Source organism: Lineus longissimus, chromosome 5 (genome assembly GCF_910592395.1).
Source record: "Lineus longissimus chromosome 5, tnLinLong1.2, whole genome shotgun sequence".
In the NCBI taxonomy this organism is placed as follows: Eukaryota; Metazoa; Nemertea; class Pilidiophora; order Heteronemertea; family Lineidae; genus Lineus; species Lineus longissimus.
This window is the reverse complement of record NC_088312.1, coordinates 22,093,882-22,114,626: the sequence shown is the minus strand read 5'-3', so window position 1 is coordinate 22,114,626 and position 20,745 is coordinate 22,093,882. Positions and strand designations below refer to the sequence as shown.

The following is a 20,745-nucleotide window of genomic DNA, read 5'->3' as shown; positions in this document are numbered from 1 at the left end:
ATACAAGTCACGCTCACGTCATGTCTTCAAACCAAAGGCAGTTAACTTGTGACAAGTAAAAGATGACAACGTGAAACCTTTAGAACTTCGGCCTTTGAGATAAAAACTGCAAGCTATTATGCGCAACATGGTGATTGGTCCACAGTCGATACCTGAACGTCTCAACTCGATTCATTAACCAAATAAAGAACAAACAATTTTTAATGATGAAACATTTTTTTTAATAGAAAAGTTTTATTACATGATTTAAGACAGCAACCTGCTGCTGCAAATCTTACTCGACATATATTACAATTTATCGCGATTTTAGAAAACGAGCATGACAAAGAGTATCTGATATCTGATAAGGCCATGGGAATGATTAATCCTGTTTACCGTCCGAGAGATTTAAAAAGATGATGAGGCTTTTTTTCATTTTTCATTATTCATTATCGGTTTACAGTCTGATTTACTGGTCAAAACACGCGATTCAGCAAGTTCCAGTAAATGGAAATCAGGTCGGTCATCAACATGAGGCATTGAAAAAATGTCATTATTATGATGAAGAGCCTACCCTGCCAAGTTTTTATTGTGTTTTTCAATCATTTAAGGTAAAGATGAACCACTGGAAAGATTATTTAAATAAAAAAATGATGTCAACAATAAAATAAATAGATTTTTAAAAAAATAATGAAAATATTTCATGTTCGTTCAGGACCCATGCGGGAGGTGGACGGTAAACAGGATTAATAATTCCCATGGCCTAAGGTCAACACCAATGTACATGATTTTATCTCCAAAAATAACATCCGACAAAATCATCTCCACCGTTATTTATAACAGACAGTTTATGTTAGAGAAGAAACTATTCAGACATTCAATTGTTTCATTTCGTTATTTTTTATAAACTTGTCAATTGCCCAATACCAAAGATGTCTCTAATTATAATGTGTCCATGAAAAAAAGAACAAAGCAAAATTAGGATTCTGTACTTTCTACAGAATGAGGTTCCAGGTACGAAAAACAAAGGAAGTATCACTTCGAAAAACTCCATGTTTACTGCACACCACAATCAGACATCTTCAAATAGGAAAATAAACAACATATCATCTGAGCACTGAACGTGACCAATATCCGTGTTCCACCAAACGAAAATTGCAAGTTTGAAAATAAATCAAACAATACTTTTCTACTTATTTATTACAAGAACACAAGAAACTGGCACTGTATGTGAATGGTTATCCATGAACTACAAGGCCGGCTGGAAGGCCGATTAACTTATTGTAACATCACTATTATTTCCTAACAAGTACCAGCTCCTACCACAAAATACGGACCCAAATGACAAACCAAACCTCAGAAGTTCAAAAGCAGTGCTGCAGTAAACTAATAACATGTGAATGAAGTTACAGTTAACATTTCGTTTCCATTGCAGTGTTGTTTTTGTCCTCACCCTCAGGTTTACAGTAAGCTGACACCCAATTAACATCAGAACGCTTCATACATTTCTCCCACTTTCACACCAGTACAAATGTACATGTGTTCTATTAAAGTCAGATCTTTCACACAGCCTACTGGTGATCCTCTTGCCCGTAGAGCATATTTCTGAGCAGTGCCCCGAAATAAAGCATCTGTTTTTGCCGGTGGCTAATATCTGTCCTGAAGGCCCAGTGCACAAAATCACTATTCTCATTCATCCTTGAGTCCAAGCACGCAGGCGGTCTTCTAGTCCTGATAATACGTTTCTACTCAACACCCGTTCAAAATGAGCGATAAGGTTGTGAAACCTTTCTAAAGGTTTTGGTAGAGTTAGTGTCCTCTCGTTAGCTATCGACAGGGTTTCTCCAATCATGATGACGAAGTCTGACCTGCAAAATAATTTGGACATTAACTACATGTATAAACAAACTTAAAGGAACCAACAAAGTAAGATTTTTGTACAGATAGTCCTTGTGACTTAGTTTAAATTTACTTTTGTAATTTCAAAATGGCACATTGAAAGTAGAAATTTGAAATTTGCTTGTCAGCAAATTTGATAGCCCCCACGGGCCCACACAGTACACGTATGGAGGAGTGAAGTCTTTTCCGTTTCGCGGATGATCTATTTCCAGACAAACACGCTCTCGCTTTCTCAAAATCACACGCTCAGTAACATTTAAACAGCACCCTAACCTTTTCAGATGGGCAGGGTGGATCATCGATAAGCATTTAAGGCTATTCCTTTATTTTATTCCTTCATTCAACCATGTCAACCGTCGTTCTTTGCTCAAAATACTCGACAGCTCGCCACTTCGGCAAAGAGATACCGCCGCCATGATGCATGAGGATATGACGTCACCATTACGGGGCGGAGCTTATGCTAATGTACGTGTGATTGACAGAATCGTGACGGAGATTTGAAAGCAAATCAGAAAATCGGCACATAAAAACGCTTCAAAGTCATCAAAATTATCCGAATTTCGAAAAAATCTTTGCCAGGTGCACTAGATCGAGTTTAGTTTGATGGGACAGGGGTGACAGTTTTTCAGTTGAAGTTTTGCTGGACTACCTCCATAATATAACCTGGGAAGAATGGAGAAGCCTAGTACCTTCTCCTAGTAATCTCAATATAGACCCCACATGTGTTGTATGTGGGGTCTATAATTATGTCAGCACTACGTACCATTGGTCCTGCTGGCTGTTATCCACATCCATTGGTGACTCAACATAGATTGTCTCGGCTCGACTCATCATACAACACACAGCACTCACACCAAACTGAAATGCAAGACATAGCGAGGTAAGTGGAGGCGAAAGATAATCAAATCATCTAGTGTGCATAACTTTAGGCTAACATCTGCAACTAGGCAAAAATGTTTTGGCGAGTACCAAATCGCCCCCAAAAACTGCAAGCAAATATTAGTATGAGACTTGGGTCCATAGAAATCCATTTTGAGATGGAAACCATTGATCCATCATCACTCACTGCCAAGGATATGGACGAGAAAAGCTTACCCTGTTTTGGAGCGCAGACATGAGGGGGTTAGTTTGACTTGTAGGGACAGCAGCATTCTGCATTGCCAGGCCAAACATCACCAAGTCTTGCATTACGGCATTCTTTATCACTTGACTGACATGGTTGTATAGATCTGGCAATACCTGCAAGAGTCGAAGAGAAAGGAAATTGATCAAACAAAATTGTTGGAAGTAAAGTACTTTCTCGTAATTTTTTACTCTGTGTTGGTGCCAAACTTTGCGCACCGATTACATTCTCAGCCAAGTATACGATCTTCACGTATAACATGTATAAGAGTATAAATATATTTCCCATTGCATGGTATCATCTTTAACCCCGCATGTAGTCTTAACCATCTGTACATGTATTTCAGATACGTACTTTAAGACAAGAGATTGTTGTGTTGATGTTAATAATTTCAATTGGAAAAGAAACCACGATCAAGCAAGACATTTAAAATAAGGATGTGTCGTGACAGTCCCGAATAACGGCTTACCTCATCTAGTACATCCTTCTTGATAAGGATTGGTAGATTTTTCAGTGTCGCCAAAACAATGGACACAAGTTGATCCTGTGGTAAAGCAAAGAGAAAAACTAACATGATATTTGATCAAAAGGAAAACACTGCAAACTTGACCTAAGAATTCGATGTTGTCGTTGAACAATATGACAAAGAAGGCTCTGTCGAAGTCAACACATGCGGTAGTCAACTGAAGAGGATTCTTATGGATGACATCTTGAACTACTAGAAAAAGATCACAGTCCCACATAGAATGACGCTGTAGGTTTGACCTAGCCCAATAGTCAGCAAATGTATGAGACACGAGGATAATGATGATGATTTGCCACAAATTCACTGACCTTGTTCAATAATGGCATCATCCTATTGACTAACTTCTTTCCCTTTCTAATCGACATATACATCACAAACTGTTCAGGGGCGTTAGAATCACAGTGCAACTTGGCAAACATCTGATTGATTTTCGTACGCCTCTCGGTGTATAAAGCTTCCCTGCAAAGATTGAAAACTGACATGAAGAGAAGGAAGCTGCAACCAATGGCTTGCACAAGAAGTCGTAACATGTCAGCCAGGAATATCCCCTGTACGCAAGAAGCAGGAGATAAGACAGCAATGAAAGGTATCATGCTACATCATGAGCAGACTTGAAGGAATTCAAGTGCTTTGTAATAAAGTTCAGTTGATCCAAACTTGAACGACCAAGTAATTTTGGGGATAAATTGTCAATATTTCTTCAGTCAATTCTTTCTTAAAAAGTGGGATGCGGGCCAAAAGCTATACCCTCCTCCTTACAGAACAAGCTTGGGGTTGGCTGCCGCAATAGTTGAATGCACTACAGGCGGAGCTGGGTTTATGGAGAGTAACTGTTACCTTTCGTTTGGCGGCAGAGCAAGCACCTGTTTTTCTAAATCATCTACTTGAAGTAATACATTATAAATCTGAAAATAAAACAGACAAATGACAACTTGAAGTGAAAGAGTTCATTGAATATGATACATCATTTTCAAGAATGAAAGATGTATGTTGGCCCAATCTGACAACTCAACTTGAGGTCACAATTGATAGCAGGTGAGGGGTTTGCAGACTGACCTTACCTGTTCTATATATAACAGTAGTTGTCTATATTTCCCGCCTTTCATCTCAACATCACCCGCCCTAATCTTTGCATCAATAATCTGCCGTGGATTATGAACACTTGAGGCTGTTAGTTTGCCAAGTGACCCTTCAAACTGAGCTGAAATAAAAGAAACAGTGGTGACATACAAGGTTAGGTTAATGCAAGAACTACACCTATACTATTCAGACCACAGGAAGAGAGAGACTGTGACATGAACAGTTCAACATGATTTGTAAGGCTGTTTAAAAGATTTCTGCAGGACTGAGACTCACCAGGGCTATAAGCACTAGTTTCAACCTTGGCAAACTGTGGTAGGAGTAACTTGGGTTCCTTGTCATCGCCACCCTGTCCACCGCGCTGTCTCCGTCGCTCTAACGCCATTAGTTTGATCTTATATTGCTGGAGAGAAAAATCAGATCTGTTGGTATTCAAGTCATTATGTGCATGATGTTAACTATAATCTGTTCCTTAGCTAAACACGTTAAAAGCACTAGAGTATTGGCATCCCAAATGGTGGCGCTAGTTTTCAATACAGTATGTGTCAAATTGACATTAAACTCGCTAAAAATTGATGTCACGACCAGAAGAATTATGAGCAACATTCCCTGTTCTGCAGCCAAAACATTTGAAGGAGTTGGTGCTCACATTCTAAAGTTATGTAACTGCCTGGGAGACATTTCAGCAAAGAAATCAGTCAATGAATATGATTTGACTAATGTTTTTCACTTACTGTATAATAATAGTCATCAACGTAAGGATTATCAGTCGTCAACTGCATCATCTGAATCTTGATGATCCAATCTTTCTCACGTTGCGTCATCAAGTTGGCATATTCATCCTCAGGTTCCCTCGGTTCATTGTCGTAATGCTGATGGTAGCTGTTGTTATGGTAACCACCACGGCCTCGGTAACCCTGGTTGCCACGGTAGTCACCTTCTCCTCGGTAACCTCGTTGGTAACCACCACCTCGATTTCTAAATAAAAAGAACAGAACAATATCAATCTGTCATAAAACAAATAAATTTGTGTGTTTGCCACAAAATGTCATTTCAATTCTTCATATGTGACCCGCTCTACCAAAACTAGGCGCTTGTCGCATCTGAACTTGACAAGTTGATACGGACTTGTTGTTCATTTCCCTATTGTAGACCTTTTGTGAAATGTAACCAAATCAGTTTGTAATAGATTTCACAAAAGGTCTACAATAGGGAAATGAACAACAAGTCCGTATCAACCTGTCAAGTTCAGATGCGACAAGTGCCTAGTTTTGGTAGAGCGAGTCACATATCTGAATTACTTTCATTTTAAAAGCAGATCGTCTGACGGGAACCAATTTCGATTATATGAGTAAAACGTACTGATTATTATAATAGGACCTATCGTGTTGTTCGTCTTGCCATCGCTCACGATTCTGCTGCCTCATGTGCGTCGGATCGGTGAACGGCATCCTCTGGGGCATCCTTAGAGATGAATAAACAGACAATTAGTTTCATATTATCAGATCCATTTGTACCACGTGTAACACATGATTTTAAAATAACTTGCATGTGAAATAGTTTGGTTGAAAATCTAACAGAAATCAGACCATCAACTTCAGGAAATTGCATAAACTAAGTTGAGAAACTGATGAATACAGAGCCAAATTATGCCAAGTTATTGTCTGCCTGAGCTCACAAAATTCAGATCAACTGAACACGACACAATAACTGTACCTGGGAGGTCCTTGAGGGGTATTGGTCATGAATGAGTTGTTCATGTGATTGGGCGGCGAGATTCTTCCTGGCCTGGCAGAGGCGGGAGCATTCATCTGCATGCCACCTCGCATCTGACCTGCAAAATTGATTGATGTCAGAATAGAAATTTATTGTCAAGATGGAAACATTTTTATTTGGAATTCTGCTTTAATCATATTAAACAACAAACTGTGCACAGCAAATTACTGAAGGCAAAATGATGATGATGATGATGATGATGACAAAACATTGTACGTAGTACTCAACCACACAACTTCTCACTTTGAAAAGTACTTCAAGAAATCTTTAAAGGATAAAGTTAATTTGCCTTGTCACAATTGTCTTCCAAAATAACTGTCTTCTTTCACAAGTTTGTTGACACATCAAATGGCAAAAACAAAACAAGGCTATGGATGATACAGAAATAGAAAGGTTCACATTTTGATCCGAGAACAAAGTGATTCTAATTTCTGGTTGGCGTCATCAGGCAAAGTTGATTGTCCTACATTATTGTTTCAGGCATACCAGGTGCAAGATGCACTGTTTCATTGCATTTCTGACAACAGGTAATGCAATATCCGTCCTCAAAATACATCCTCTTTCTCGATCTATGATCTATGATCTATGATCTATGATCTATGATTCTCTAGTATTATAAAAGGGAATACGTTTGAAACACAGTTGAACCTCCATACAATAGGACTGGCCACTCTTTTAAGATTACTGACGTAATTTTTTTAGGCCGCGGCTATTCTTACGACGATCCCTAATGCATTTTACATACAAACTACTGGTTATTCTTACGACGATCATTTTCATCTTTTTGGGCCTTAATCCTAACCCTGACGCTCACCCTGACCCTAACACTTACTCCTAGCACCAACCCTAACCCTAACCCTTACTTTACACTAGTCTTATCTCCCTAGATCCTCAGTTTAATCTCTGAAATCGCATAAATCCTAAGTTACGACTAGTCGTAAGAATAGCCACTTTGGTTTTTTTACATAATCAGACTAGTTCGGGTTCCCTCTTATTTGAAGAGTTTGATGGGGGAGGTTTTACTGTATACCAAGCAAAGATCGGTACAATGAACAACTAACGTTAGTAATTAGATTAATACCGTACCAACAGGAGTTCTGAGCAAATGTGGATAAAGTTTAGCAATCATGGCCGGGGAGAGGTTGAGTGGCATGCCACGGTTATCAACAGGCAGTGGTCCGGACATCGTTGGCGAGGGGGTGCGTCGCATGGGCATGCCTCCTGGGTGGAAGGGCGACTCACTTCGAACTCCTATATTGCACAATTAGATAGGTCAAAACTCACGGCCACGTCATATACACATGCACAGGAATGGATGCATTCCCTCATGTTTTGTAGAAAGAAGAATAGATTTTAGATTTTATATCAACACAGTCACACATGCGTCAACACCAATGTCCATCTCCTGTAGTCCTTTGCCTCTCAATTTTCAAAAGCGTGGCGACTTCTGATGTCCATGGCACACTGCACGGTTTCACTGAACTGGATTCAGTCCTTGACAAGTTATAATTATCCATTAGGGAAGGGGGTCACACACCAATAGAGAGCGCATGCAGTCACTCCTTCAGCACTGTAGTGCGATGTCACAATGTTATTTAGCGAAATGAGCGTCATGGATTTTCGATGCAACTAGACAGGAGTTGGACAATGAAGTTACATGCAAAGTTCTATGCTAGTTTATAGAAGATATAAGCTTCTAAAGGGCACTAGCAGTGCAACAATGGTTAAGAGAGAGTTGGGTATTATTTACAGGCTATGTTTCAGAGAGTATGATGAATGCACACGCATGCACAATGTCTATGTTACTCAATTTCTATACTGTACTCAATTAGTTTTTCAATGAAGAAACGTTTTAATGAAATCCTCTACTTTGTTCTCCTGAAGGTTTTTAATATACATGTATAAGCCCAGACACCACTTATTATCCACATGGTTTCGGTGCATTTAACATGTTCATTTGAGATTGGCAAGCAAGACTCATTTCTAACAAGAATATGTAATGATAAACATTCACATCTGTTGTTTTCTCAAAATTTTTTCAAAATGTTCACATTCTTCAGCATTGAATTGAGAAATCTGACTCTGAGCAACATATTTGATTAAGAAGGACTATCTACAGACCTGGAGGCATCACACAATATAGATTGGTCCTTACCTCTTGGTGGTGGCTGATTCATGAAGCCAGAAAGCATCTGAGCCTGAATCTGCTGCTGAGGTACAACCTGGGGTGGTGATATTCGGTTCGGAGTTGGACCAGGGGTCGAAATCTGAAAAGTTACAAACAAAGTTGATCAATAGAGACAATTTTTTCCCAAATACTGTAAACCACCAAACTTGGGGGAATTTTTTTCTGCGGATTTTGCGGCTAATGCTAATTTGCAAAACGTTGCGAAAAATTTTGCTTGAAAAATTGGGACAATGGGAGGCAATTTCATTATTCCCAAAAATAAAAGATAGCTTTTTTTCCCTTCAATTTTCACCAAATTCACATTCTTACAATAAATGAATAAGCAACTTGTAAAATTTCCCCCAATTCACGTGTTATATGGAAAGGACTCTACTCACCCAAGGTCCCTGCCCGTGTCCAGCTTGCGGTGTGTAAAAGAATGGCCTCTGTTGATGTTGAGGAAGCTGAGGGGGTGTCCCAATCGGCATGTGATGGTGATGAGGGGGCGTTCCAATCGGCATGGGTATCCCTCCCAACGGTGGTGACACCTGGCGTTGCTGGGGAACAGTCTGATCACGCATCTGTCGTTCCAACTCCTCCAAGGTCATGGCGCCACCTTTCTTGGGTTCTGATGGGACGTTTCTGTTTGGTAGGCCTGGAGGTGGAGGTCGGCCAGCAGTCACTACAACTGGACCCTGAAGAAGAATATATTAGTAGGAGAAATCAGAACAAAATTACCAGATTTTGCATCCGATTACGTGAATGTACGAGAATCTCACTTGCAGCATTACGTGTCCATAACAACAAGGACAAACCTTGTATAAATATAAAACAGAATCCATAACATGGTTTCATACCTGATAATGCTGTTGGCCAGGACTCTCGAAATTGAAGTGATCCTTGTCCGGTGGTCGCCAGATATTCTTGTGGCTTGGAGACACCTGAAAACAATTCAAAACCAAAGAGATCAAGAGTAAGAACCACGTGGTTATTTCAACCTCTCACATCAAGCATTCACTGGAATATTCATATGTGACCCCGCACATCAAACCAGGGATTAAGTCGCATTGGAAAGTATTGAGAAAACAAGGATAAAAGCAATGGAATTAATAGAGAAATATGTTGAAATGCCGTTTTTCAAACAGTCATAACTTTGTAACCAAATAAGATAATGAAGTTGGGGTGGTACCAAAATGAAGCTTGAAGCCTGAGAGATTTGAAGAGATGTTTAACTCAATATGGCCAAAATGCGACTTAATCCCTGGATTGATGTGCGGGGTCACATATAAGCAATTAAATCACTGTCTGTTATAACAATGCATCATTTCAGGTACATAATTTTTTCCAGGAACTAAGTAATTGCGACTATGTTCGTAAAAAATTCCAGAAGATTACAAGAATATAAGTCTGAAACAAAATATGAAAAGACAAAGCACTCGCCAAACCTAAAACAAGGCAAAGAAAGCACAACAGTGTGAAAAGTGCTCTTTGAAGGGTGGTGTATCTGATGGTCTTGCCTATACCAGACACCATCCATACAGAGACAGGGCAAGCCCGAAATGACGAGTTTTTATATACATCTTTGACCACTAATCAAGTCTGCTGCACACCCCTATCAAAATCGGCCTTCGCCAATCGCTAAAAAGTTACAGCTACCAGTGTTTGAGATCTTTCGCAACCAATTCACCTCGATAACCACCCAGGCACTTTTCTCACTTACGTAATATCAAGATGTATAATTTCTGTCACAATATCGACATCACCTCGTATTATTGCCACAAATTCACTGGAATATGGCAACAATAAGGAGCCCCGTGACAAAATTGCGCATCCTAATGTTACAGAACACAAAGTAGCAAAACATAAAACTACCACCAAAACAACTACTGAAGACTACATGGCACACACAATATGGAAAAGACAAGTCAACTAGAGAGTCAGGCCGACAGAAACCATGAAAAATCTGTTTATCCTATAACCACAAGGCTCTTCCCCACGTTTTGGTTCAAACATCTTCGAATTACCACTGGCATGGTTGGGGCAAATTTGGGCACCTCCAGTCGTGACCTTCCACGTATCATCTTATTATCTGACAAGTTATATACATGTCCCCGTTATGGTTAACATGTTTAATTGAATATTTCTTGCCTGCCTCCCGAGAAAAACCTATCCCTCCATATTTCTTACCAAGTCATCGGTGTCCAGTAGCCCTGGCGGTGACGCCGGACCAAAGAGTTCGTCTAGATTTTGTTTCCTCTGAAAAAGTAACGGTGCTTAGAGTAATGGATTATGAAGGAGGAGAACAAGTGATTTCATATTAGTGTAAACATTCGATACTTAGTGTAGAAGAGGTTAAGACATGCAAGGAAGTATCTCGTTAGTTACAATGATAAATTAAACCAACAAGGTTTTGCATGTTTTGTCTCTGACATGACTGGCAACGTGCGGTGTCCCCTCAACAAGTCCACAGCATGTCTAAGTATGAACTATTTCCTCTTCACTTGGGTTTTGATCTATATACATGTAGATCAGACTATAGTGTAGTTGCCTTCTGTATGTATAGTAAGGTTAGAAAGATGGTTCAATTAGCCACAGTACAATTAAGAGTCCCTGGAGTGTGGCACTACAATGTGCTGCAAGTTGTTTTCAACACTGTACATTTAGGGCACATAATTATTTCATAGTGGCCCAATGTAAGTTTTTATTTTTGAACAGCGTGACAATTTGAACCCCGCTGTTATATTTCATTGAACACACCCTCCACCAATCTCTTTAGTTTCAACTTGAGAAAAAAATGAACCAACAAAAAACAAAAATCAATTCACAACCCATCACCGAGTGCGACCAGAGAGATAAATTATAAAATACCATTGATGTGCTATGTGCAGAACTATAATGACAATAAAGTTTGATTGGAGACGAACTGTGCTAAAGCCACCATCTACCTACACAGTACACACACAGAAAATTCATCGTGAAAGATAGAAGTCAGTTTTCAGTACAGGCTAGTTTGGCAAGTCTTAGTACTCTTTCTGGGGGATGGCCCAGTTGACATTTTACATGAAGATGTGGTTCACTGTCTCAATGTTGATGTTAGTAATGTAAACTAAACTGGGCAGACAAGGGTTATTTTTTATGAGTGTTGGAGTGCATTCCATAAACATACTCTAAAACCGCAAAATTTACGCGCCAATTTATTTCTCCGATTCATAAAAATTTCAGATTTCATTTGTTTTTCTGAGAGCCACAAAATTTTAGAAACTTTTTTTTATTTCAGTGATTTTAATATTGGCAGATTTCGCCTTTTCCAATAATTTTTTTTCACGATTTTAATATATTGCGAATCTTTGCAAAATCTACAGAAATATAGGCCTAGCGCCCAGGAAAATTTTGCGGTTATTAGTATCCTACTGCTAACTTCAACTCTACTTACATCAAAAATAGGCTGTGAAAACAAATAATGATTACATCATGAGAATAAAACCATAAAATTGAAAGCAAGACCCACAACAGATTTCAGTAATTTGTGAAATTATTGGGATACAAACTGATCACTGCCAAATAAAACAGTCATAAAACATTGGGTGATATGAATAAAGACTAGCAAATGCTTTTGCCTTTCTGTACAAAACTGAAGTAAAAGCATTTGCTAGTCTCCATTCATATCACCCATTGAAATATGGATTAGTTCACAACTACAAGCGAAACCAATAATGTTGATGAAAACATGATGCAAATTCAGTAATCAAGCAGTGAACAATAACGATTAGAACGCTATCTTCAAGAAACTGCAGTTAAAATGAATTAAAAGTGAAACTTGGAATGCGATATTAGTAAGTGTTTAGCTCACAATCTCATCTGGTTCTGGTTCAAGAAATGTTTCTATCTTTAGCCCTTCAGGCACTGTACCTTTTGGTTTATACGTCGTAACGGCCAAACTTGCCCTACCTCCCCCGTACGATGTCTTTATTTTGTTTTTATTTTATTTTTAAATAAAATAAAGACATCGTTCCTTTTTTCAAACTTACTCCTTTTACCGAGAATATTTTTTGCATACCTTGGGAATAGGTCGACTCTTGGACATGTTGACAATAGCTGGATCATTGATTTCGTCCTCATCGTCGACGACGAGCGCACTAAGGCTCTGCTCCATCTGAGGCATCTCGGAGTACTCTTCATCCTGAAGAGAAAACATACATCGATCAATCAGAGCAACAAAACTTCTTAAGGATTCTCACAATCAGCCATCTTCATCACTGGTACCGTCGAACCGTCCACCTCACTTAGTAGGACCAATCTCTGCATGAAATAAACACTGATTTAGATCCAAAACTGGCCTTTCAAACTTGACATTGGAGATTATCAGGACGAAAGTCCCAAGAGTGTCCTCACTTTGATAGAGAGGTTCCACTCTATTTCGTATTACACTATCATTTCCACCAACTATCACATCTGGAGAGAACCACATCTTCCGAACAATTAAGTTTTTTCCCTCCTACCTCATTCTAATTTCATACTCACCTCTCTGCCTTGCTTCTCTGCTGTACTATAGGCCGAGTCAAATCCTCGACTATCATCGTCAAAAAACGATTCACCTAGGTCCGCTTTTTCAGCTGCATCAAAATCCCAAACACCTGAAATGTGATGATGAACTGTGACAATGAACAGGAAAAAGAGCCATTGCAAAAAAAAAACTTAGAAAAAAGCATTCAAATGATTGATAACACTCCGGGAGCTAATTTACCCTCACAGTCAACATGTACAAATGTAAACTGACCATTGATTGCACTCTTCTCTGCAGCAAAGGCAGTGATGATAACAAAATGAACACAGAACAACAACAACCTAAGATACTTGGATTTGACAATCATTGCTACCCACAAGCCCGCACTCAGCTGGGTGCTGAATGAAATGTACAGCGGTTGGAATACTCACCTCCATCTCCAAACGTCTCATCATTCAAAGCATCAATTTCATCATCTTCCGTGGCAGGAAGAAGTGATCCCCCTTCAAGAGGTTTGGTGTTCCTTCCCTTCCCCAAACCGGAAGGCTGAAAACAAAAGCAACATCAAAACTGGTTTGAGAAAAGCATAAAAATTTGGCCCAAATTATGAAACAGAATGTCAGTCTCACTCACAATTCTTACGCCCATGGCTATGGCATGCATGGTCAAGTTCATATAGATACCCTGATCCCAGGCGGAGGAAGCCACTGACTTATGGCCACAACAAACAAGCAAGTCCAAGTGGTCGCATTCCAGAGATACCACACACATGTTCTTTTGTTTGTTGTGCCTATATTTAGGTTTGTTTTGGCTTGCAGTGACTTCCGACTGGTGTGTAGGACTATATTGTAATAACTTCAAGCACAACCATCTATAAAGAACACAACGTGAGTGATTATATACTACAGGGAGCCTAATAGGCCCTTTGCCAGGTACGCCAGTACCACCTAGTCCAAGACAGACAAACAGTGCCTCTCGAGCCATTGTCTGGCGTCTTTTACCGTGAAGATCTATTGTAAAGATCGTTTGTTGGTCCGACCCCAGGTGGTACCGGTGTATCTGGAAAGGGCCTATTGTATTGTACTTTTAAAAGAAGTTTGTATGGCGCTGTCGCTGACCAGCCTCGCCAGGAGTGACCAGTCTTGACTCATGCGTTTCACCTGGAAAAGGAACACCTGGGCATTGTTCGAAGTTGGCTCAGACCTTCTGACACGTTCTGAGTGTGTGGATTTGATTGTTTTGGCGCTGATTCGTGTTCTTCGAAAAGGCCTATATGCATGATGAATGATGTGCAGTGGTGTGTACACATACTACACAAAAATGTACAGAAGAAGAACAGTGTACCGGTAGTGTACACGACTGGCCATGCTGTGGAACAGGGCACATTTTCAAGAATTGAAGAAGCCAGTTCATGGCTTCAAACTACTCAAAAACCTTTAAAATTTCGGCAGATAAGCAATTAGATACTGAAATTTCGATTAATGATCAGGAAATTTGTACTCACGGCACCACCAGCGTCAAAACCGAAGAAACTTTCAGCCATTTTCAACTGACATTTCGCGATTTCACTTTTATGTTCCCGCGACTAACAGACATAATCTCCACGCCAATTTTTCGTTATATTTTTGATCGTATTTCAATATTCAAAAAGTTTATTTTAAATATTTTAGCCATAAAATGACTTTTATAGTTAATTACACGTTCTCTTTTGTTATTTTATAAGGTTTAAGGACCAAATAACTTTAAACACTAGAATAAATCAGAAATGACGCACTTTCGCGTCTTTGAGGCTTTTCCGCCATGAATTACGAGAAGAAACGGAAATTGCCGAACGAAAATTGAGCGAAACAAATTTTCCTAAAATGCATTAAAATAGGTGTTTAAAGTCACGCATCTCGATATTGGAATTGCCGATCTGATAATAACGAACTCAAAGACCCCGTTTCGGTGGTTTTTGCTCCGAAATGGAGCCAAACGACGGAGGAGAAGTGTCCGTAATCGGGGAAGTCGACATTTCCGAGGAGTTGCCGAATGGTGACGATTCGGCCTTCAACGACGATCAGCAAGAAGGCGAGCAGACGCCTGGAAATTCTCAATCTTCTGATCAACATTCTCATCTCGCAGACCATGTTTTCGTACAGGCAGCGCAGGCTTATGTTACTGCCGAGCAGCTGCAGGCTGCTGGCCTCCCTCCAGACATTAAAACAACCCATATCGTTATTCATGATCATAATTTAGGGGTTGCAGACCAAGCCTTGAAAACCCCCACAACACCACTGCCTCCCCCAACTCCAGCCACACCACTCAGTAAGGAGAAAGGCTTCAAATACACATGGGATCCTTCTGTTCATCTTCCTATTCTTCCCGTCAGATGTAAAAACACGAGCGGAGAATTATTTAAAGACCGATTTGGATCTGGTACGATGTGTTTTATGTTTGTGTAAATCAATTTAAACATAAATAGGGGCCTAGGCCTACATGTTAAAAAAAATAATCAGTTTGCTTCATTCAGGAGGAAGTAAGAAGAATTGTTTGCCCCTGGCCCATGCCCATGAAACTGTGTCAAGAGACCGACAATATGGCCGTCGACATTATTGCTTGAACAACTTTTCTCTTCTTGGACAATTTGACTTGCATTGGAACAACTTGTCTCTCCTTCAACATTTTGTTTCCCTTTGAACAACTTTGCTCTCCTTCAACATTTGTCTCCCTTTGAACAACATGTCTCTTCCTGGACAGTTTCATCTCTTTGCACAATTTGTCTCCTCTTGAACTCCTTGTCTTTCCCTGACCCAGGGTGGTGTTTTCCCCTTGAACATAAAGATAAGAAGCACTTCATCTCCCCATTTGCCTAGACAATTTGTCTCCTCCAGGTATTCCCAAATTTATCCCCTGGGCCTTGGACATTTCATCCCCTTTGTCCTCCCTTGACGATTTGTCTCCAGTTGTGCAATTCAACCTTTTTGAAAAAAATTGTCACCAGGCTCTTGTCTTAATAATTCATCCCTGAGGAACGAAACATTTTAATATCGATTCTAATGTATGGTTAATTCAATCATTCAACTTTTCAGGAGGTCGGGGCAAATGTATAAAGTTTGAAGAACAGTGGTTCACACCGAGTGAGTTTGAATCGATGTGTGGTCGTGCCAGCAGTAAGGACTGGAAAAGGAGCATCAGATATGGGGGGAGGACGTTGCAGTGTCTGATCGAGGATGGCCACTTGACTCCCCATGCAACATCCTGCACCTGCAGTGCGTGTTGTGACGATGATGCAGTGGTAGGTACCATGAAAAACGTAAGTCGAATATGAGGAAAGTTGAGGGTGTGCAGCCAACTGGATTTCTCTTTAGTTTATAATGATTGATAGTCTGACTGGTGAATACAGCCATAGACTGTAGGGTTGAGATATATCTAATATTGTAGAGAGTATTTGGTAACCAGTTATTCTACAACTTCATGTTTCTGAGATGGGATGAAAATTTGGTTGATAATGGCAGTTGGCTGGATTTCCTTGCTTTCCAATTCCAGGTGCATGCTCTACTTTCCAGTGACTTGTCAATATTTTGATTTAGATGACAATAATTGAGTAATCCCTAAGCCTTTTGCTCTGTTAATTACTTTCTCGAGGGAAATACCTATCGATCACTAATCAAAGAAAGTAATTTGTAGATTGAGTGCAATCTGCAGAGATGGCAGTCTTGATTATCCAAATGTGGATCAGCAGAAAGTGATTGATAATGATGTTAGATTTTCATCTTTTTCAGACTGGACCTGTGCGATTATTCGTTCCGTACAAGAGGCGTCGACGTAACAACAGCGTGAGTGACTCGGAAGGGGCGACCTCGCCGAGAAAGCAGAGAATCTGTTCCACCAAGTCCTCACCTTCTTTAGCTGCGTCGCCTTTATCGAAGGACGGTTCCTCATCCAACTTAGATGCATACACATGTAAGTTTCAAAGTTCCCGTCAGTGTGGGCACTTCAAGAAGTCAATGGTTCACGAGAGTGAATACAAGCCACAATTTTACCCATATTTTGTATCCATCATCTGTATCTAAACTTAATGTCGTTCTCTTCCTAAGCTGTAGTTGTTGCCATACCACAGACTGGTGGAGCCATACCGCACGGCGCTGTCACATTACCAGGTGGTGAAGGAGGAGAGACGGTGCACATTGTCACCACTGATGCTAGCGGAAACTTGGTCTCTGCTGGAGGTAGGTTGGGGACTTTCAGACAGGCCTGGCCTCTCCAAATTCCATCAATCTAAATCACATCAAATGTACTGGCACAAGAGATTTATGGAAGTCAAGTGTGTTAGATATAGTAATTTTATTAAGAAAAGAGTTTGAACTTGATGAACCTTTCATTTCGTCGGTGGATTTTATTAAGAAAAGAGTTTAAACTTGATGAACCTTTTATTTGGAGCAAACTACGAAAGTGTCCAGCTTGACATCTCTTGTCTTCTTTGAGATAAAATGTTTTTGGAAAACTTGGATCAGTTTATTGATGTCAGCAAAAGATTCCATGAACATGAATACCGCTAGGCCCGCATAACAAACAGAAAAATGTCAGATCTACTTTCCTGTTGACGCTGTTTATTGTAGAGGGTACAGTTGTGATGACAGCACAGCCCAACCAACTCCAAATCGCCCAGCAACAACAGGCCAAGTCCACAGTTCAGCTGGGACCAGTGGGGCTGGATGTGCATGAGGAAAAACAGTGGTGGCAGCTTGAGGAGATGGCCACGAACCTCATCCAGCAAGCACAGCAGTTGAAGGCGGTTATTGAGACGGCCAAGCAACAGTCAATGCAGTCGAAGGAGGCAGCGCTGCAGCAACTCAAGATACAGATGGAGAAGGAGAAGAATGAGGTGAGTGTCAATTGCTATCCTGGTGATCAATTGATTTATTGATCAATTGTTGTCCTTGCTGTTGTCCCTTCAGCTCTCCTGGGGGGTTCATGGTCATCATGAACTACATGTTACACTTGAAGAAAAAATCTTCATTACTTCATTCGAGACCTTGTTCATACTTTGTAATCCTTCCCAATTCCAGAGCTTCTTCTACACTAGTCACTATTTGACATTTACAGTTCTTGATTGTCACAAATTGTAAGTTGATCCACTGATCTGTTTTTCATGTTATATTACTTTGTTGTGTTTTGTTCTGACAGTATCACAGATTGTAATTGTCTTTCTTTTTTCCAGGCTGTGAATGCGGTGCGGATAGAAGCACAAATGAATCTCGCACGAACCCTAATCGAAGAGCGGTCACAAAAAGACATTGCAATACAGCAGGCTTTGAATCAAGCCAGAGCGGAAATGCAAGAAAAACTCGAGTCTGTTACGGTCGTCTCGTCCGATGACAAGGTTCGATATAACATACAGTGGACACCGGAACAAACCAATCAGAATAATAGTCACATCATTGACACTGAACAAGTAGAATTAGAGAAACAAAATGATGATAATGATTGAAAACATAGTGATGGTTGTGACTCATCCTTTGGTGTTTGTTTCGAGGCAAGAATGTTGTGAGACTATGTGCAGTGATTGTGCTATCAAGTTTTTGGTGTTATCGTTGTAAGTCTTGGTTCTCTTGGTTTCGAGGAGTCGGTGGAATTATCTCAGAAGATTTGGATTCCTTGTTGAGGGCCTTCAGTAATATCATGTTTGTGGTCAAGTGAACTTCAAAGGGTGGAATTATCTCAGAAGATTTGGATTCCTTGTTGAGGGCCTTCAGTAATGTCATGTTTGTGGTCAAGTGAACTTCAAAGGGTGGAATTATCTCAGAAGATTTGGATTCCTTGTTGAGGGCCTTCAGTAATATCATGTTTGTGGTCAAGTGGACTTCAAAGGGACCGTTTAGAATTTTAAACTCACTGATCATGGCCATGTATGAATAATGTACCTTGTTTATTGTGACCCTATATTAATAACCCTGTTGTTAAGTCTGGGCATATCTTTTGTGAGGATATGAATTTATTCTTTTCATTGTTTTGTGCTACTACCATGGTGCATTGTGGTCCCACCAAAGTTAAATTGGAAAGTTCTGTCAATTTCGAAATGAAATTTTCATTGGCCGGATTTTCTGATTTTAGTGAAGATATCACAGTCGTAGTTGTCTTCTCCTCTGGAAATCTACATGACCTGTGGTCTCATTCATTCCCGGGCCAAGACAACCACTCGTGGGTTATTTCCAATCCAAAAAAGACTTGTTTAGTCTTATTGTATTGGTATCAAGTTCTTGAATGAGGTTTACACGCCATAAAAAATGTTGTTGAAATGTACATAGCATAATAATAATATTAGGGAATGTATGTAAATATTTCGGAACTTGTTTCAATATTGATAAATTTATGTGTGACCGTGAAATTTCAGGATCTGTTTCAAGATCTGTACTTAATACTGTACTACAGTGTACGCGTATACTGGGTAGTCCATTTCAGGAGAATACCTCACTCATTCTTATTTGTTCCAACTTCACACAGAAATCACGATAAGCTATTCAAATGTCTGATTTTATCAGACAAGCCTGAAATAATATAAATACCCATGCTTTTCCATTTTGAACTGCACATCACCATGTATGAGTTAGTTCAGGTGTTTATTACTCTGTAATTACCCATCAAGGCCAATATGGGCGAGAGAAGTTATAGTATCCTCCAGATTGAACACTTGAGGATCATGACTTCATCATTCTTCTAACCATACATGCAGTTAAGTTCCATCCTCCCTTACTTTCAGTACATGATGGGCATTGATTTGCATGTTTTACCAGATCTCGTGCAAATTTGTCAAAAAGATTCGAGGTCTAATTTTTTCCGTGACAGGTTGATCTGTGTTCTCCTAAATGCCTTTATGTGCAGTGCATGTGCATGTCCCATCACATAGAGTATTCTGTGGTTGATTCTGTAGATGTTTTCAAGTTATAAGATTATGTTAATGTATTTCTACATGTACGATTGAGCCACTCAAGTTTCTCGATGGAATTAAAATGTAAGGCAGCTGAACTGAGAATTCTCGTTGGTCTGTTTTGTCGTGACTTGGATATGGCGAGGTTTTAGCCATCATGTGGCGGAGTGGCAACCCAGAGCTCCCGATTGCCATGCTGACTTACCGGCAGTGAATGTCAGTCCTAAAGTCGCCTCCTTTCACCGCTGACACAAAGGGGCAGGAAATCTGTCCGATGCACCATCATAAACGTGTGGCCAATCAAATTGCTCTACACGAAGTTATTGATATTGCCAAGGATCGCATAGGATCAGGTTACCCTTCATCTAGAAAACAAGCACAGTGCATTACGTGTCGGGTCAGCATCCCTGGAACCGTTTACTCATTGAACACCTGGTCTACAATTATGATGGCTTTCAGTGCGTGTCTCGTGAGACAACCACGAGTGAGTATAATGAAAGTGTTGTGACATGGACGTATGGGAAAGGAAGGGAATGCATGGAGACTACTGCTAAAGTAACTGCCCTTCTTACAGCCGATCAGGGGGATATACGCACGACGGCAGATCAGCATGCCGATTGCGTGCATGTCACTGGGCCTCTTTTACATCCAAGTTTGTCACACCCACATTGAGCAGAATAAAGAATGTTCTCTTGCAGTATTTTGGACATTCCAATGCAAAAAAAACAAGCGTAGGGAGAGATGTACTGAGCAGTTGCCCAAGACCTTGGAGAATGTAGAT

At 40.1% G+C, this 20,745-nt stretch overlaps 2 protein-coding genes across 6 annotated transcripts; one reads left to right on the top strand and one right to left on the bottom strand.

The window, feature by feature from the left end:
• Positions 1-214: 214 nt before the first annotated feature.
• LOC135487914 (protein PAT1 homolog 1-like) lies at positions 215-14,657 on the bottom strand. 3 transcript variants are annotated; one of them, XM_064772153.1, is made up of 21 exons: positions 14,559-14,657; positions 13,486-13,600; positions 13,072-13,184; positions 12,608-12,730; positions 11,984-11,995; positions 10,738-10,806; positions 9,408-9,491; positions 8,949-9,245; positions 8,539-8,650; positions 7,470-7,634; positions 6,324-6,441; positions 5,970-6,071; positions 5,342-5,585; positions 4,884-5,010; positions 4,589-4,728; positions 4,365-4,432; positions 3,836-3,986; positions 3,471-3,545; positions 2,974-3,117; positions 2,642-2,736; positions 215-1,847 (listed from the first exon to the last, which is right to left on the bottom strand). In XM_064772153.1, the coding sequence occupies exons 1-21, from the start codon at positions 14,595-14,597 to the stop codon at positions 1,673-1,675; spliced, it is 2,568 nt and encodes an 855-aa protein (XP_064628223.1). In that variant the 5' UTR covers positions 14,598-14,657; the 3' UTR covers positions 215-1,672. The 3 variants fall into 3 exon arrangements, with proteins under 3 accessions (XP_064628223.1, XP_064628225.1, XP_064628224.1); XM_064772155.1 differs by lacking the exon at positions 7,470-7,634; XM_064772154.1 differs by lacking the exon at positions 11,984-11,995.
• Positions 14,658-14,847: 190 nt separating this feature from the next.
• LOC135487927 (deformed epidermal autoregulatory factor 1 homolog) lies at positions 14,848-20,054 on the top strand. 3 transcript variants are annotated; one of them, XM_064772217.1, is made up of 6 exons: positions 14,848-15,472; positions 16,126-16,331; positions 16,819-16,999; positions 17,134-17,265; positions 17,656-17,921; positions 18,258-20,054. In XM_064772217.1, the coding sequence occupies exons 1-6, from the start codon at positions 15,019-15,021 to the stop codon at positions 18,525-18,527; spliced, it is 1,509 nt and encodes a 502-aa protein (XP_064628287.1). In that variant the 5' UTR covers positions 14,848-15,018; the 3' UTR covers positions 18,528-20,054. The 3 variants fall into 3 exon arrangements, with proteins under 3 accessions (XP_064628287.1, XP_064628286.1, XP_064628285.1); XM_064772216.1 differs by having other exon boundaries at positions 16,126-16,349; positions 17,140-17,265; XM_064772215.1 differs by having other exon boundaries at positions 16,126-16,349.
• The last annotated feature ends 691 nt before the right edge of the window (positions 20,055-20,745 follow it).

Excerpts from the sequence above, each read along its gene's own strand:
- LOC135487914 (XM_064772153.1), bottom strand. The coding sequence starts at position 14,597 with ATGGCTGAAAGTTTCTTCGGTTTTGACGCTGGTGGTGCC. Across the intron at positions 5,586-5,969 it reads AGGTCCTATTATAATAATCA|AAATCGAGGTGGTGGTTACC; the intron begins GTACGTTTTACT and ends CTTTTTATTTAG. Across the intron at positions 1,848-2,641 it reads AACAGCCAGCAGGACCAATG|GTCAGACTTCGTCATCATGA; the intron begins GTACGTAGTGCT and ends ATTATTTTGCAG.
- LOC135487927 (XM_064772215.1), top strand. The coding sequence starts at position 15,019 with ATGGAGCCAAACGACGGAGGAGAAGTGTCCGTAATCGGGGAAGTCGAC. Across the intron at positions 15,473-16,125 it reads TAAAGACCGATTTGGATCTG|GAGGTCGGGGCAAATGTATA; the intron begins GTACGATGTGTT and ends TCAACTTTTCAG. Across the intron at positions 16,350-16,818 it reads TGGTAGGTACCATGAAAAAC|ACTGGACCTGTGCGATTATT; the intron begins GTAAGTCGAATA and ends CATCTTTTTCAG.